General features: G+C 38.5%; 1 protein-coding gene across 7 annotated transcripts in view; it reads left to right on the top strand.

Moving 5' to 3' along the window:
• LOC100645287 (discoidin domain-containing receptor 2) overlaps positions 1-16,390 on the top strand; it is a 220,535-nt gene that overhangs the window by 148,470 nt on the left and 55,675 nt on the right. For all 7 annotated transcript variants that reach the window (XM_048407894.1, XM_048407895.1, XM_012310312.3 and 4 more), the window contains 2 exons: positions 11,626-11,773; positions 15,024-15,203. In XM_048407894.1, the coding sequence (XP_048263851.1) occupies positions 11,626-11,773; positions 15,024-15,203 (328 nt within the window). The remainder of the gene's footprint in view (positions 1-11,625; positions 11,774-15,023; positions 15,204-16,390) is intronic.

The raw sequence follows: 16,390 nt of genomic DNA, 5'->3' as shown, positions 1-16,390 counted from the left end.
TTAATCGAATTACTGAATTAAAATTCGGATTAAAGTTTTCCTTTTGAATTGTTCAACCCGCGTAAAAATTGTTCGATGTCGATGGACCTGGTTTCCAAATCAATTACAAATATCCCAATCTCTTTAAAAATTAATAAAGCTTCGGGACAACGTAGAAATATTTTTTTCATGGATCGAATGACATGAAATGAGATAAATAGCCGGGTAAAATGAATTAGAATGCCTTTTAGAATTTATTAAAGCGACAGAGCGATGGCAAAACACGCGTTTGGCGTGTGGAGATGACGAGTCCTCCAGACTTCTGTTTGACTTGGCGACCGCGCGCCGCTTAAGTCCACAGATACCGACGGTAATTTCCATCGAAATTTCAATCTCGTTTATCCGCAAAGTAACTTCCACGAGCCCCGTCCGTCGCAGTGATCCCTCACCCTTCCGTCGCGCTGTTTCACCCCTCAAGCGACCGTCGCGAGAGACTGGCAGCACGTATCGAATTTTAATCAATCACCGATAGGGACAGCCAATTCCAAAGCCAATTAACATATTCATTCTGCGAGTCTGCTCGCTCTTTTTCCACTGATTTCAGTGAAATTCAAATTGCAATATGGTGAGCACCATTACCGGCCGAGCCGTGCAGTCATTACGCGGCAGTCATTACCGAGCGCGTTCGTTCGCAATAATATTGCACGGGTCTATAGTATAAAAAAGAGAGAAAAAAGAGGAAAATACGGGAGAAGAGAAACAAAGAAAGTGAGATGGAAAAGATACAGCGGAAAGAGAAAATCAAAGAAACACGGCCTCTATTATCAAGCCTGCCGATTGCGTTCGTTTTATAAAATGAATTTTTATAGTATCGCCTTATTAAAATGGTTCTCGATTCGACGTAATTAAAACAAACTAAAGCAAAGCTTATAGAACTCTTTCGATTTCTTAGTAGCCTAATATTTACAGTCCTACAGGTCTTTTGTAATTATAAATTGAATCTCCTTCTTTATTGCTTATAGAAATATTGGAAAACTCGAGAATATCGAGGTAAAAGCTCTATGACAACGAAAGTATAAAAGCCATCGCACTTTTATTACGTAATATGTACGTTTACCTAACGTTGCCTACCGATGGCAAAAATAATTATTAGGTAGGTTATTTCACGGGTTAGTTTTCACTAACCCGTGAAAATAAGCAAGTATCGAGATTCGCATGACAAATGAAAATTCAGTGAAATCGAATGACACAGAAGATACTGTACTTGCGCTAGATTTTAAAGTCCGTTTATGGTATCATACGTTGGTTAAATCTGTTATTCGATAAGGTTGTCATTTCTACTCGTCAAACTTGCGGCACGTTTAAAAAATCAACCGAGCTTTTACGAAGAGCCGGAAGGAAATCCCATTTCATTTCGTCTAGGAATTAAGGAGAGCAATAAAGTTACACGCGACCGAGCCAACAGATATTTCACCTGTCTTTTTCGGATTCGCTCGTGCCCGTGCTCTTCCCAGGAAATTCAATGCGCGACAAGGGGAAACTAGAAAATTTCTCTCTGGCTGCTCGAACATGCAAATGCACAGGGTGTTTCGTGAAAATTCCTGCCTGCTCCCGGGACGATGTCGCGACGGTTCTTGACCGAAAATACGCGTTCGTTCGTGACGTTAAAGGATTTTAAATCTTATCCGGCCGTCAACGCGAAGACAGCGACGTTATCGTAGTCTTAAAATGCAAACGCAAGACGAGTAAATTTATCTTTTTAACGTTAAGTGTCTAACTTTCCAACGAGAAATTAATTTTTACTAAAGCGAGTGGAACCAACGTTATATCGACAAACCCCTTTTGATGTGAATAGCGATTTTCTTCGAACACCATTGTTCGAGTTAATTAAGATTCTGATATAAAAATTTAAGGATTCATCATAAAGGTACTAATTATTGTTTCTACACTGTTTGCTTAATATCATTGAAACTACATATCGTTTGAACTGTTCGTGTTTTCGCATTGCAGTGCGATTATTTCACATAAAGACCCAAATTGGCATGGGCCGTGATTAAAGTTTCAAAGATTGCATTATAAATCAAAATCGCTGGAAACTCTGTTCGCAGTTTCATCATCGACAGTTTCCCGAATGGTTAATACGCTAAATCGATTCGCCAAAAATCGAAGTCGTTTAAATATTTCTCTCGTCTTGCGATTCGCCACAATATCAAATATTTATATCGCTGCCGTTATATTTTTCCGTTCACGCGTTTGCAATGCAAGAATTGAATAATTTGTATCGCGATCGGTAAGGAAATGTCCTAAGGAATATCCAACAGCGGCGAATGTATCGTTTGGTAACGATACAAACACGCGGTGTTACGTGTATAATTTATCGCGCGCGTGGTGAGAGCTGTTGGAGAATGTGTGTGCATTTATACGGCATCGAACCGGGTATCGGTGGATTACGGATTACCGGCTCGAACGTGGACACCCTATTAGCAGATTACCGAGCGGCCCTGAAACAATTTTCTACGGCCACACTTCGTCTCTCTCCCTCTCTCTCTCTCTCCCTCCCTTTCTACCCCTTTCCCCTTCTGTTCCCCGGCTTTTTTCCGGCGACCAGATCTGCCTGGATTTTTTTTCTTTTTCCAATCTCTCCCTCGGTTCTCTTTCCTCTGTACGCGGCTTTATCAGAGCGCAGGCTCGATCGGTGAGTGCTTCCATCCAGACGAGAGCTCTCACCCCGAGGCGCGGAAAAAGATAGGGCTGAATTTTGTTCCTTTTTAGTCCTATCCCCCCCCCCCTTCTCCGCAGGTTCGTTTCGCACGATTTTCGGAATATTTCCAGCATCGACCAAATTCGTTTTATCGTAAACGAATGGTTACAACTGGTTGCTAGCGATTTTCAATTCGTGCAACTGTCGATGGTAGTTTCCCAAAATCGACGCTGCTTTGTCCGCGTGACTCGAAAAATTTGATGCTTTTTAACTTCTCTTTTTTTCTGTGCTGGGATTGATTGTTAGAAAATCATCATTGAAGGTATTTGTGGGAAAGTGTACACCAGTCACGTGGACAGCGATGGTTCATCAAGTCTGTTATGTTTGGTGGAAGAGAATAATAGATTCGAATATAGAATAATAGAATAATAAAAGAATCGTAATAGTCGACTGTAGTACAATTAAATTTGAGCACAATTAAAAACATTTGATGTTATATTTCACATTTGTACGATTGTTGTTTTAAGTTAGATAGTTGTTGTAGGTGGCCTGTCTAAATTAAAAGAAAATTTTCCATGAAAAATATTCAATACACGAGAATCTGCAAAGACACTGAAAGAGAATTTTAATCATTGAAACGAAAAATTCAACATCGACGGACTGAATGAATTGACAGGCGCATGAATTTTATAAGTAACAATTTATAGAATCGATCCAATAAACCTTTAATTCACCATTTGATAATATCATTTATTCATTATCTTGGAAATGTCGACTACAGACAATGTTCAAGATCTAAAGAATTAAAGTCGAATAAAGAATTCAAAGTATCTCTACTGAAAATAATTTGCAAAGGGGCTGATACAATTTTTACCTTTGTTAACCTGCGATACCTGTTGGTAGAAGAAAGATAGAGAAGGATGTATATTAAGAAAAAGGGCTCCAGTTCGTTGAGAGAAGACAAATTCGAATTATACGGGTTTTTCGTTAGCTTAACGGGGGAAAGATTTTAGCCGCAAGCGGATTAGAGACAAGCTTCTCACCGGTAACCTCGGGATCGAGATCTCGCTAACGATAATACGCCGTTCCGGAATATTTTCCTCTTACATTGAGCAACAGTCTAACGACCGTACTCGTTAATGAACATTAACCGAAAGGAGGAAGAGGAGGATGCTTCCTTCGAATGAAATTAAAGGAGAGAACGAACTGGCTCATTCCTTTCTCGTAGGTGTCGAGAGATGCCATTTGACTAGTTAAACGCTGCTGCTGTTTCTATATACTGGTTATTTAGTTCTCCGTTTAAACAGATAGAAATGGGAATTGTCAAATTAACGAGGTTTTCATCGCTAGAAACTGGGTTGGGAACAAGCTTCGAACGTATATTAACGTGCACAGATGCGTTATTATATTAAAAGATATTACTGTTACATTTTCAAAGTTATCACAGAGGAACGTTTCCCTATTCTTAATTCTTTGTCTCTTGGCGTTAATTCTTTGCTCCGCTAAATGGATACCGAAACAAGGAATATACCTGCGTCGATCAAGTTTCACCATCATCTGCAACGTATAGCTGACACATCATAAAATCTATATGAGCTTTTAGAATATAACTAAAACACATATCTCAATGGCTTGAAGATCCCAATATAGAGTCAGATATTGAGCAGATAAAATCAGAAACCAATATTACATTAAGGAGTTTCATTTCTTAAGTACAATTTATGTATCTGCAATAATTTGCAAATATCCAGACTTCACAACTTACGGACAGTACGATCATGCTATGCATAATACTTATTTCTTTCTACATATTTTTCCTTTTCAAAGTGTATTTAAATATCATGTTTATACTTTATATTAAACACTCGATGCGCGTTAATGTCAAAAACTTACTCGCTCGCCGTAAAACAGAGGTCTCATGAATCCGTATTTTTCGAATTTCCTACCTTTGTCTCGTTCTACGAAGTACAACTACGAATTTTGTAAATGTCCCTTTATGAAGCTCCGAAACGACGTCGAAAAACGGTTCCCCAGCCCCCGTAATTCAAACTCTGCGCGCTATTAATTTCGTGGAGCGGAGAAAACGTTCGCGTTATTGCTTTTCCGAGGCGGCTGCGTCGTCTGACAGTCAAAGGTCTCCGCGACCGACTCAAACGATATTAAGGGAATACAACCTGCGATATTTCGTTCACGTTGGATCGAGCACGTTGAAATTAAACAGTTCTTCATTAGTGGGGTCCAGAGTAGCCTCAAAATCGGCCGCAAACAGATTAGAAGCGTGGTCTTTTCCGGCGCATTGATCCTAGAAAGCAATTGACTACACGGCCCCATGAGAAACGAAACGGAAATGGGACGCGCCGCGTAAGCTCGTTCCGGTTTTTCAGCTCTGTAAGACGAGGCATGGATATCACCTGCTTGGGTTACCTGGCATCGACCTCCTAACCTCGTCGAGATAATGAAACCCGGCAGAAGACGTTGCGCCCGTGGCTTTAATTCCATCAGTACACCACCTTCCCAGAGCAATTCCAATTTGTTCCCCTCCAACGGCTTAAACACCATGCGCGATGGAACGTTTCGAGCTGCTTAAAAAAAAAAGTTCACCCAAGATTTATGGTGCCGTGATGGATAATAAATTGGCTTCTTGCCTAGAAGAGTGATACTACCTAGAAAAGTAAATTTTTCAGAATATCGATGGGAAATAGAAAGTTGGGGGGAGAACGTTATTAATTACTCAAGTATTTAACGACGATGAAATGTTCGTTCTTTTATAATTGAAGTGTTTGCAATTATAAGAAAGCAGCTTTAATGTTTGAACTAGATTTATTAGAAGAGAAAGGAAGATGCATAGGTTTCATATTGAATGTACAAAAGATTAGTGCTTCAAAAGTGATTTGATCGATGCCATTGATTGTGAGTTAGTTTTTATTGATTTACGCAAATTAAACGGAGTACAATCTCTAATAAAATATTGTTAATAGATATGTATTCTTTTGCGATTAAAAAGAACAGAGAAAAAGGTCTTTGTGAATTGTGACATTCTTTTTGTTAAATTCTTCGCAGATCAGTTTTACTGATATTTTAGAATTGATGACTTTCTACACATGTCACTGCTCGATTAAGTTTATTGGATAGAAGTTAGTTGAACGTAACTGTATCGTAAATGCAAGCAATTTATTAGGAAGGAAGGATTTTCTTACTGAAGGGGATAAAAGTTGAGTTACTGTAAATAAGGAAATAGCAGATTGTTTATAGTGTGTCTTACCTACGAACACGTAGCTAATAAAATTGTAAACGTATCGTCGAAACTTTTCTGATCCTGTTTCTTATGTTACGACCTGATAGAAAACGCGTGTGTTCTATCGATCGAGGAACCTTCTTAACAACTTCCTGAAAAAATATTTTCAGAACAAAAATATGCGATTTTACGATAAGAAGAAAACATTTTTATTAAAGGTTAGGAGAGCAGAACTTGCTAACTTTAGAACTGCTATGGTGGGTTCACACGCTAAATGTCACGAGGGATCTACTTGACACTCGTAAGTTGAAAGTAGATTCTAAGGTTTTCAGTCCAAAGTCTCGTGCTTATTATCCAAGATTTAGCAAGATTAGTCATCTGTGACTTTCAGTTAGGGATTTCACTAGTTTCGACTTTAAAACGTTAAATACAAGTTTTTGGAGAAACTGATTTTTATGAATTTGATCTTAGGAATACCAAGTGCAATGTCTAACTTTGTGAATTCAAACTCGTACTAATTTCAACTCACCAATACCATCGATGAATATTACTTATCTGTGGTTGCGAATGCCAGCTGTTACAAGATTTTGGTTGCCTTTATCACTGTGTATGGTCTGATGCTTCTAAGCTCGTATGAAGACTATTTGCTACGTGTCTTAAGTTACGGACACTATCTTCCACAAGTGAAAGTCTACGCAAATCCTTTATAGGTCTAGGCTTTCAGGCACTAATTCTTCTTTCAATTGCGGATATCAATTTTTACTAAAATCCAGATTTGATTCTAGCAACTAAGTCAGATATTCATAAACGTATTATCTCCGAACTGCAACCATATACGCACTTCAGCCATGATTCCTTTCATCGTACCTACGTGCAAATTTATCAAGTATAATATCTAAAGCTCACGCTGTCTAATCTGAAACACTAGTGCGACACCTTGGATCGCGACGACGCACATAATCGCACTGCACAAACACATAAATAACCAGTATAATATACAGGGAATCTCTGGTACAATTGCCATCCTATTGCAACGGCGAGAGCGATCCATCTGAGTCGCCGGATATATGGGCTCCCTTCAGAATGATCCTCCCTCCTTCGAGCACGGATATCAATTTTATGTGTCGGTAGGACGATATCGGCCTCGCTCGCTTCCACCCCATCCTGCCGCTTGTTTATGGCTGTATTAATTATTCCTATCGCGTATTCGCCAAGCTACGCTCGCTTCTATTCCCACACGTTGCTGCAGTTGCAGTTGTAATGCATCCGCGGTCGCTCGTTCCGAGCTAGCCGATATAACCACTCGCTCTCGTGCTCGCTCTCTCTCTCTACGCGCAACGGTTTAAGGTTTAAGGGGGCGCGTTCCATTTGCGTGCCGTTTACAACTCGCTGGCCCGCTTACAGCTGCCTGGCCTGTATAACCCTTTGGTGTATTAAGTCCGCGTCAGAACCGCTACGTTGCTACATACGCTGCCACTTCAATGGCCGATTGATTCACAAATAGCGGTACAGCGATCCTCTGATCTCGATACAGCCAAGATGCCAATTAGCAATCAAAAACTAAAATCTCAATTTTGTTTGAATCTTTTTGTTAAGTAGGTTGCGATTAATGAGCTTGTGAATTTTAACAATTGCTTTGGCTTTTTGTATAAAAAATTACTTTTTGTATAAAATAGCCAGTGCTAGCTTGCACATAAAATAGCCTCTCAGCAATATGTTAATTAGTAAGCAAAAATTATTACGTAAGTATTACCGAATTGCCGTGTTTTATTTAAAGGTTTCTAAGGAGTAGAAAATAACAAAATTTTCAATTTCTTGTTTCTTTTCTTGGAAGTGAGGTTGAAAGTTTAAATTGTTTCATTAGCAGGAAGGTAAAACGGAGATTGAAAATTACGTTCTCTTCCCTCTGTGATTTTCTTCGAGAATCGTACATAACCGATCTTGGAATCGTTAGAATCTATTTTCAAACGAGAGTCGTCGTTATTAGATCCCCGTGACCCTGAGTTCGCCAGTATCGGCTTCCATGACCCGAGAGGCTCGATATTGGATCCCGTGACCTCGTGTCGTGGACCTCCTGTCTGGCGAGCCTGCAGTTATCGACATCGTGTTTCACTTGCTTAAATGTCTTAAATATTTATTCCTTAATCTGCTCACTATTTTCCTTAAAATATCATTAGAATTCTAATTAAAAGAACTAATTAATTCTCTAAACACATTGAAATTCAAATCTATATTCAATTAGACGTAAGCTCTTCGCAACAAGCAGCAAGATTTACCCGCTGATGTTTAACATAAATTAAGTGATTTTCATTGTGTTTATGCTCCAACTACGTCATTATAAATCTGTTATTTATTTCTTATACTACACGCTACCAAATATTAAAAATAATAAAATTTGCGAAATTTTTTCTTAGTTGGAAAAATATATTCGATGTTATTTCTCGAATGTATTATTTCAATTTTAATCATTCGTGCATACTGTACGGAACAACAAGAAGCTTATTTCAATGTTTCTAGAATTGTCTGGTATTTTCGAACAATCTTTTTCTATCGCAGCATTCAGCCAGTAGCTTTGTCATTCAATGGTCAGACACGATACGCGCTGAAAAGGCGCAAAAATGTTGTCGCCTATTTCTAGGTCCGTCTTTCTACAGAAGAGTCGCGACGTCGGATTTCATGGAAACGGCACGATCCATTTAATATATCAGCCAAGACGCCGGCAACATACGACGCTCGGGAATCGTTCGATCCGTGTGAAAAATCTTGGCGAAAATCGGCTTTCGACAGACAGCGTATCATTCCGTGTAACTCACGACCAACTTTCACGATACCGCCGTTATTGATACACGGAAAAGAAGTTTCGAGCAGCACGAATTTTTCGAAAGCTGCATCGTTTGAAATATTCATCGTGCGAGCATGTAGAGTACTGTTGTCGATAAAACAAGTGGAATAAAGGTGAAATCTAGTCGTGCGTCAGAGGGTTTGCACAATTCTGACTACATGATTTGAAACATGGTCCTAAAACATGCTTTTATACTTTCAATACTTTTATATTTTAATACTATGGAATTTTTTAGGTGAAATCAGCGTGTTATCGATATTAATACAACTTTTTGTATTACAGTTTATAAAATAATTGTTCGTGCGTAATACGAAATTCACATTCTTTGTCTTTTATTTAATTTTATCTTCCTGCGTATTTAGTATTTTTATTCTTTTTTTCTTTTTTATTGCCTTCGTTTTCACCACCTTCAGCGCTTTCATAATAACGCTATTACATCTATTTCTTTGACAATTAGAATATATTTTCGGCTTCTTAAAAAGCAATTCTAATCCTTGTCTAATATATTTGTATTGTTCAATGCAAACAAACTGTCAGTGTCTTATTTCGAAAGGCAGATAATTAATCGAATTATTAAAAAAAAACTTATAATTTATTTCATTTAGCATAGTTTTATTTAGTAAAATAATACAAAAATATTGAATCATCCGCAATTATTCATAAAATGTGCGATCATGCATCTACTGTGTAATTTCTTGTAAAGAAGGAATCTTCTTTCTACTGTTAACTTTCTATGACAACTCTTCCATTATACTGCCCATATACATATAATAATGGCAGAACACCATCAACTTTTCCTTTCACACTAGTACTATCCTCCCAATTTTGGCCCTACTCGATTCGTCAATACGTAAATGGATCTTAAATGAACCTACGCACGCATAATATCTGATTTCAGTTTCTTACAACAATATGAACACGGCCTGAACATTTCCAGAATATCATCCATCGAGATCTCGTTAAATCAACACCGTGGTGAATATGGTAGACGCGCGAGATCAAAGCAGCCGCGAATACAATTCACATATATCCTGTTACGTTCCTCTTCAAAATAATATACAATCATCCGAATCCACCTTGGTTTTCGCAACAGGAAACGTCAGACGGATCAGATTGCGGCCGCTCATATTTTTCGGATCGAATAACAGATCGGCCCCGTTAGAGATTCTAATCCGAACGGAAAGGCAAACGAAACCCGTGCGCACGTTTGCTCTTCGCACGCGATCGACCAAGTCGCGCATACATACATATACGTATGTACATATATGCAGTCGAGGGTAAAAATAAGTAGACAGGTAGTGGAAATAGGTATCGATGAAATTTCGTTAAATACAGCTTGCTTGCACTAAAGTGTAAATATTACTTTCGATTATCTACCACATAATTTGTGTGCTATAAGGATATTTAATAAATAAAACCGAATTACCTGTATAATGCTAGAACCAGTTCGATTAAACTTCATTGATTTCTACTTCCACTACTTCTACATTTATTTCTGTATCTAACTGCATACGCGTACACGCGGATTTGGTTCGTTTAGTCAGTCGGATTCGTCGTTCGCGGTTTGATTCTCGGCCTCGACGTTCATATTTCAGGCTCGTATCACGGTTATCCTTCGAGGAGTTACGTTCGGGTAGCTTGTTTCTCGAGAATCGATCGAACGTGGACAGGAAGAGATAGTTCAGACTGAATGGAAAGGCAAGAGAAACGAAGCAGCAATGTCCATCGCCTTCATCGAGATTTAACGCTGGCATTTACATTTAGGAGGACCTCTCGAGGTGTTGTTTGCTAATCGGATCCGGAAAATGGTGCTCGTGAAATTCGTTCTGAACGTTGTAAACACGCTCCAATGGTAGCTCGATGCTCCGTCCATCAGCGAGCTTAACAAAACCACCGTCTACCATTCAAGTAGATCTCATCCTGTCTCTGAATCTGAACGTCCAGTCTCGTTGCTCGTTCTTTTTTCGTTTTTAGGCTGAAGGAACATTCCAGACATTGGCCGTACCTCGTTCTCTTGGAGGTTTCGTTAAAAGTTTCCCGCTTTTTATTTTCGTACCACCACTTCCTTTTATCCGCTCGTTTGCTTTCAATATTCACGGAATGGAGATCGTAGTCGCGAGACTAGTCTGGTTGGCTGAAACCGATGGTGATAAAGGTAAGGGAAGTTCTTGTAGGAAACGTCGATAGAGTGGTTGAATTTTTCTTTTCCTCCCGCACGATTTGTTTGGCATGGTGTTCGGTGGATTGTTGGATGGATTGAAGTACGAGTATAGCGCGGAGAGTGGCTTTGAAAGGAACAATGACTCGAACCTTTGTCGAACTTTTCTTGTCAATTTTTATTGCGTTAATATTGTGCGAGATGTTCTTGATGTTTTGAGAGGGCGAAAATCGACCGACCATATGATCGATCGAATTTTTGTTATAGTAGAGCATAAAGTTCAATAAATATGTTACATACTTCCGTAGGATTTGAACAAAAATATCGACCAAATATAAAAATATTTACTACTTTCGAGCAAATGTATTCATCTACTTGACACATACACATTTGCCACAAAACATTACCAAACTTCCACCAGTAAGATTCGAAATTTCATTGCTTGCGAATAAATTTACTTATCAAATTCATTTTCTGTAACATTTATAATAACATTATAATGCTATTTAGTACAGTATCTTCTACTTGAAAATTTATTAAATCTCTAACACGCACACTTAACATTGCTTCTTTAATCAAACATACTTTCTTTCCAGAGAATCTAGTATTAAGTTTAATTAAGGAACTAAAGATAAATGATGTATCCAAGAGATTCCAAAACATTTGGTGGTAAAAGACGATGAACGATCTATTTTCATTTTGTGTTTCAGCTTCTAGCTGGTAACAATAATCCGTACTCGGAGAAGGAACAGGTCTTCGACCCTGCGATCGTTGCAACGAAAGTCCGTTTCATTCCTTATACCTCTCACATGCGGATGGTATGCATACGAGTGGAGCTTTATGGTTGTCCGTGGACCGGTGAGTACAATTTATTACAGTTACTTTCGCCTCCTATATCTCAGGATCTTGCTACTTATTTGTGACAAGGTATCCACCGCTAAATATTGAAAAGAACGATGCAGTGGTTCCTTCGGCATCGAGTATTTTTATCATGCTGTCAGTACTTTCCGTTTTATCGGATCGAGGAGGGAACTTCTTACCGTTGGAAAAGCGTGCACGCGACCGGGACCGTATTTCCTGCGTTCTGTCAGCGTCGATTTTCCTGCCTCAAAAATCTAATACCATTCTCTGGCCGTCGTTTGTCGCTTACTATAATTCCATTCCTTTTCTAGCACGGTGAACGCAATAAATAGTCGCTGAAAAACTTGCATCGAATACAAAGTGGGTTACCACTTTAACTATAAAACTACTTTCAAAACCGATCCAGACAGAAATGAAATACGCTTAATCTTGTATTCCGTTGGATTATTGTGAGCCCAAGCTTTATAAGTAGATCGTGAGCGTCTACCTTTTGGTGGGAAGTTTGAGAGTACAAAAATGCAAGAATACATATAATATGGAGGAACATGTAATAGGTTGTGACGTATGAAATATCCGAGTCTTCAGGATTCGTATCACTGAATTCTAAAATGGATGCTTCTAAAAGCATCTGCTTCTAAAAGGTATCTGCGTAGAAAGCTGTTGAGAAATGAAAGTTGTATGTATATATATATAAAAGACAAAATTCTTAACTTCAGTGTAACATACTACGATACATTTGAAAGTGTAAAAATGTTTATTGAAAAATAGAAATTCTTAGCGTCATTCGTAACTCCATCACTCATACATTTGCCATCTCTTCTAGAGATATATAAAATATTCAAACTACAGTACTCGATGAAACATTTGGAAGATTCCATTTTTAGATTAGATTTTTCCTTCAGATTCCATTTTTTAATTGTATTATTCCATAGCAAATCTAAATTTCCAGACAGTTTTCAATTTTACATCGTTTACTTATAAGTTTCTTCCGATTAATTCCTATTTCAAATTTAGAAGATTGCATGAAACAAAATTTACCAGCTCGACTCAATAGCACAGGTATGTTGCGTTAATTTCACCCCAAACAGGCTCACAAAGTCTCATCTGGTGTAGAAACTTCCAGCTTCGATCGTTATTGCCGTCCTAACAATAGATATCGTTACTTCGTATCGACGTTGTTCGTAGGTGGCGGACGTTTTAAGAAATATTTACACCGACGATGTTTGTTTCCCATTATTGAATTGGTATCGTTCTCGTAGTATCGGAGGGACGTGTATGCACGGTTGAACGATGGGACAGCAGCCGCTTGAAAAGTCGCCCGAATTATCAAGTGTACGATATTTTTATTGGTACGTCGTTAGCGGTGAAAAACAGCACGACCGTAAACGACAACTTGCGTGTATTCAGTTTCGGTGTCGGGCCAGCTGTGCAATTACTGTAACAAGAACGAAAATATTTTTCATATGCTGGATGGTGATTCTAGTCGAAATTACTGCAATCGCGACTGTTACGAGCCTCGGTATTACTCTCTGCGTATACGTGCGTGTATTATATGTATACGCGTATATGCAACATATATATTTTTTTGTGAGTTTTTTAACCCCTCCGTACCCCCATCGCATGAAGCGAACAACACCATGATAAATATAGATACGGTATTTTTATTGCGCTCGAAATTTATCGCTCGTACCGTTTTATCGGAAAAGAAAGCAATAGGAGAGGAAATCGGTGCCATTTTACCAACGTTCTACACCGCCGGAAGCTTTCTGTTCATTTTTCCCTATCATTCGCGCAAACGGCTAATTTAATACTGTCAAGCTTTTAATCTCATTCTCTTCTCTCGAATAGATATTCGTCGTTGTTGCACGACGGACCATTAAGAATGCAATTGATTATTTTTCGAGCGGTAACGTCGAAGCTCGTACTACGTTCTTCCCTTATTGGCATCTGTCAGTTTTCGTCGCGTCGAAGACGGAAGCTTCCGAATAAAAATCATTTCTCTGTATGTCCTTCCGCCGCGAACGTGCCACTCTATCGGATGTCAATCTCCGACGCGGTGATGAGAACGTGCACAGATTAAATTACGCGATTCTTGCGGATCTCTTAAATGAAATCGCCTCAAGTAAATGGCTTAGAGAAGCGGTTTTAAATTAAATGCAGCTTCTAGATAGTGAAATATTTAGAAGCTCTAACCTGTCGAATGGTCAATTTTATATTTATATTAATGTCTATTCTTTTCATTTAGACGTGTACTAAAACCATCGAAATCGCAGCACAATTTTATCTTGTGACTTATTAGATTAAAGTTCGTCCTCATGTAAGATACGACTCGTGCTTCGATAAGCTATTTGTGAGTTTATATTTGTATTAATTAGTTACATTAATTGTAATAAGTTAGAAGGAATATTGACAGAATTCTCTTACAATTTTATTTCTTCATCGATATAATCCGACATTAATTTGATTAAAAGTATTCCTGAAGGCAACTATGAAAACAAACAATCTGGTATCAGTCACTTCGACGAATTTTAAAAGTGGATCGAGCCACTTAGAAGCCAAATTGACTAATTCCTTCATAAAGTTATTAATTTCACGCTATACCAATACGTAACTAGTATCCAATATCTCAAAAGAGGAAGCCTTATTTTCATAGATTTATTTATCACACGTAGATATCACAGATGCTTGTAAGTTCCGAAGAATGTTTAAAAATTGTACTAATTATAATTTTCATTTCTCTATAGAATTTAATTTATGAAATCGATCAGCGCGGTTTTTCAGCCACGATCGATTACTTCTCGATCCTTAAATTACTCTCAAACGAACCGTATCACTAGACTGCGGATATCTATGGAAATTCATATTTCTACGAACACAACGAAAAGAGCAGGACTTAGTCAGATCACTTATGAATTAAATATACCTAACAAATACTATACTTTGGGATATTTTATATATTTTTGTATAATACATGCATTCTGTAAATTTGTACACTTTTAAATTTTCCGTAGCTGTATAAAAATCCGTAGTCTACACGTCAGAATATAAAAAGTAACCACATGGCGTTTATATAAAGATTCGAAAGTTTCCCGGTGGCGTCTATTTCCCGAGGACGTGTGCTTTATCCAACGACCAAGCGCAATCTTATCACGTCTCTTCGTGGAATAAAATGTCCGTCTCATCGCCGCGATGATGCATAGTTCACGAACGTACCGTGCTACTACCCTTTTTGTTTTCTCGGTTGCAGACGGCTTGGTGTCGTATTCCATGCCCCAAGGAATTAAGAGAGGATCGGAGGTTGACCTTTCCGACAGGACGTACGACGGCAGGGAAGAAGGAGGTTACCTCTCCGGGGGACTTGGTCAACTTGTCGACGGGCAAAAGGGTCCTGACAACTTCAGATTGGACGTCAGTGGTAACGGGAAAGGTGAGCTGCCTCGTGCTGGAACGAGATTAACGCTAGAGTTTGATCGTGTCTAGATTAGCGTGATAGAACCGTCTGCTACGTTCCGTGCTCGCGAGTTACCAGCTCGTTCGTTTGCTTATTATTTCGTTCCTTCTTCCATCTTTCCATTTTATCCTTGTTCTTTTTCCTTCTTTCTATTTTACTTTCTTTCTAGCTTTTGTTCTTTCGTTGTTCTTTTATTCTTTTTTTCTTTGCGTTACGCGTAGAAAGGATCGTTGAAATTCGGCTTGACAGGGCTGAAGGAGCTAGTAAAGGGAGGAAAAGGAGAATGGTCTGCGGGTGGAAAGAAAACAGGATCGTTTAAGCTAACGGGGCTCAGTTTTACGGGAATTAACAATTCTCCTGCGGGTGTTTTCTCGAGTATTATTAAATCTCAATTGTAAATTCGCTGTTTCGTTTCAACGGCGGAATTAAATTTGCTGGGCGTTATCGAACTGCATACATATTACAACAGGTAGAAGTTTCTTTAGCTCTGGCGGAACGTATCGATGATAAAGAAACTCGATGGAGAAGTAAATTGTTTTCTTCGTTCTGTAAGAAAAAGCTAATGAATCGATAGCTCCGGTCTTTGAAATAGCTCGATTTTTACGTGACAACTTTTTTCCTAAGTATACTATTGTCCTGGAATTAATTATAGTTATTAGAAACGATATAGTAAGACCGAAAAAGTGAGTTCTTGAACGGTGATATCGATTGATACATCCCTTGAAAGTCTCTTAAATTTGAAGCTACACGCATTAATTAAAACTGTTTGTTCAATAACAAAAATTAATTTCTTATTGCCAAAGAAAAAGGCAATTTCAAATTTATATGTTTTTCAAAAAGTCAAAGGTTTTTAATTCTACAAATATATGATCTTCTTCCCTTGATTGATGTCGCCACCTTATTACGCCTTTTCTATCAACTTAACTCGTACAGCTCATACGTAGCCAAGTTAACAAAAGATCTCGCGAGGTATCTGGTGCCGGCGCTTAAACCGGCGAATAAAATTTTCCTCGTGTCGATTCTAGGTGTATAGAGCAGTCTAGATAGTGATAAGAGAATTCTAGAAAGCTATGTCTGCGAAGGCTAGGATACTCGGACTCTTCCGGAGGCAAACGTGTTCCACGTCGCACTCGAATCTGTTCCAATTTACATTTATATTGAAC

This window comes from Bombus terrestris, chromosome 7, assembly GCF_910591885.1.
Source record: "Bombus terrestris chromosome 7, iyBomTerr1.2, whole genome shotgun sequence".
NCBI classification, from domain to species: Eukaryota; Metazoa; Arthropoda; class Insecta; order Hymenoptera; family Apidae; genus Bombus; species Bombus terrestris.
This window is presented reverse-complemented; position numbering and strand designations above follow the sequence as displayed.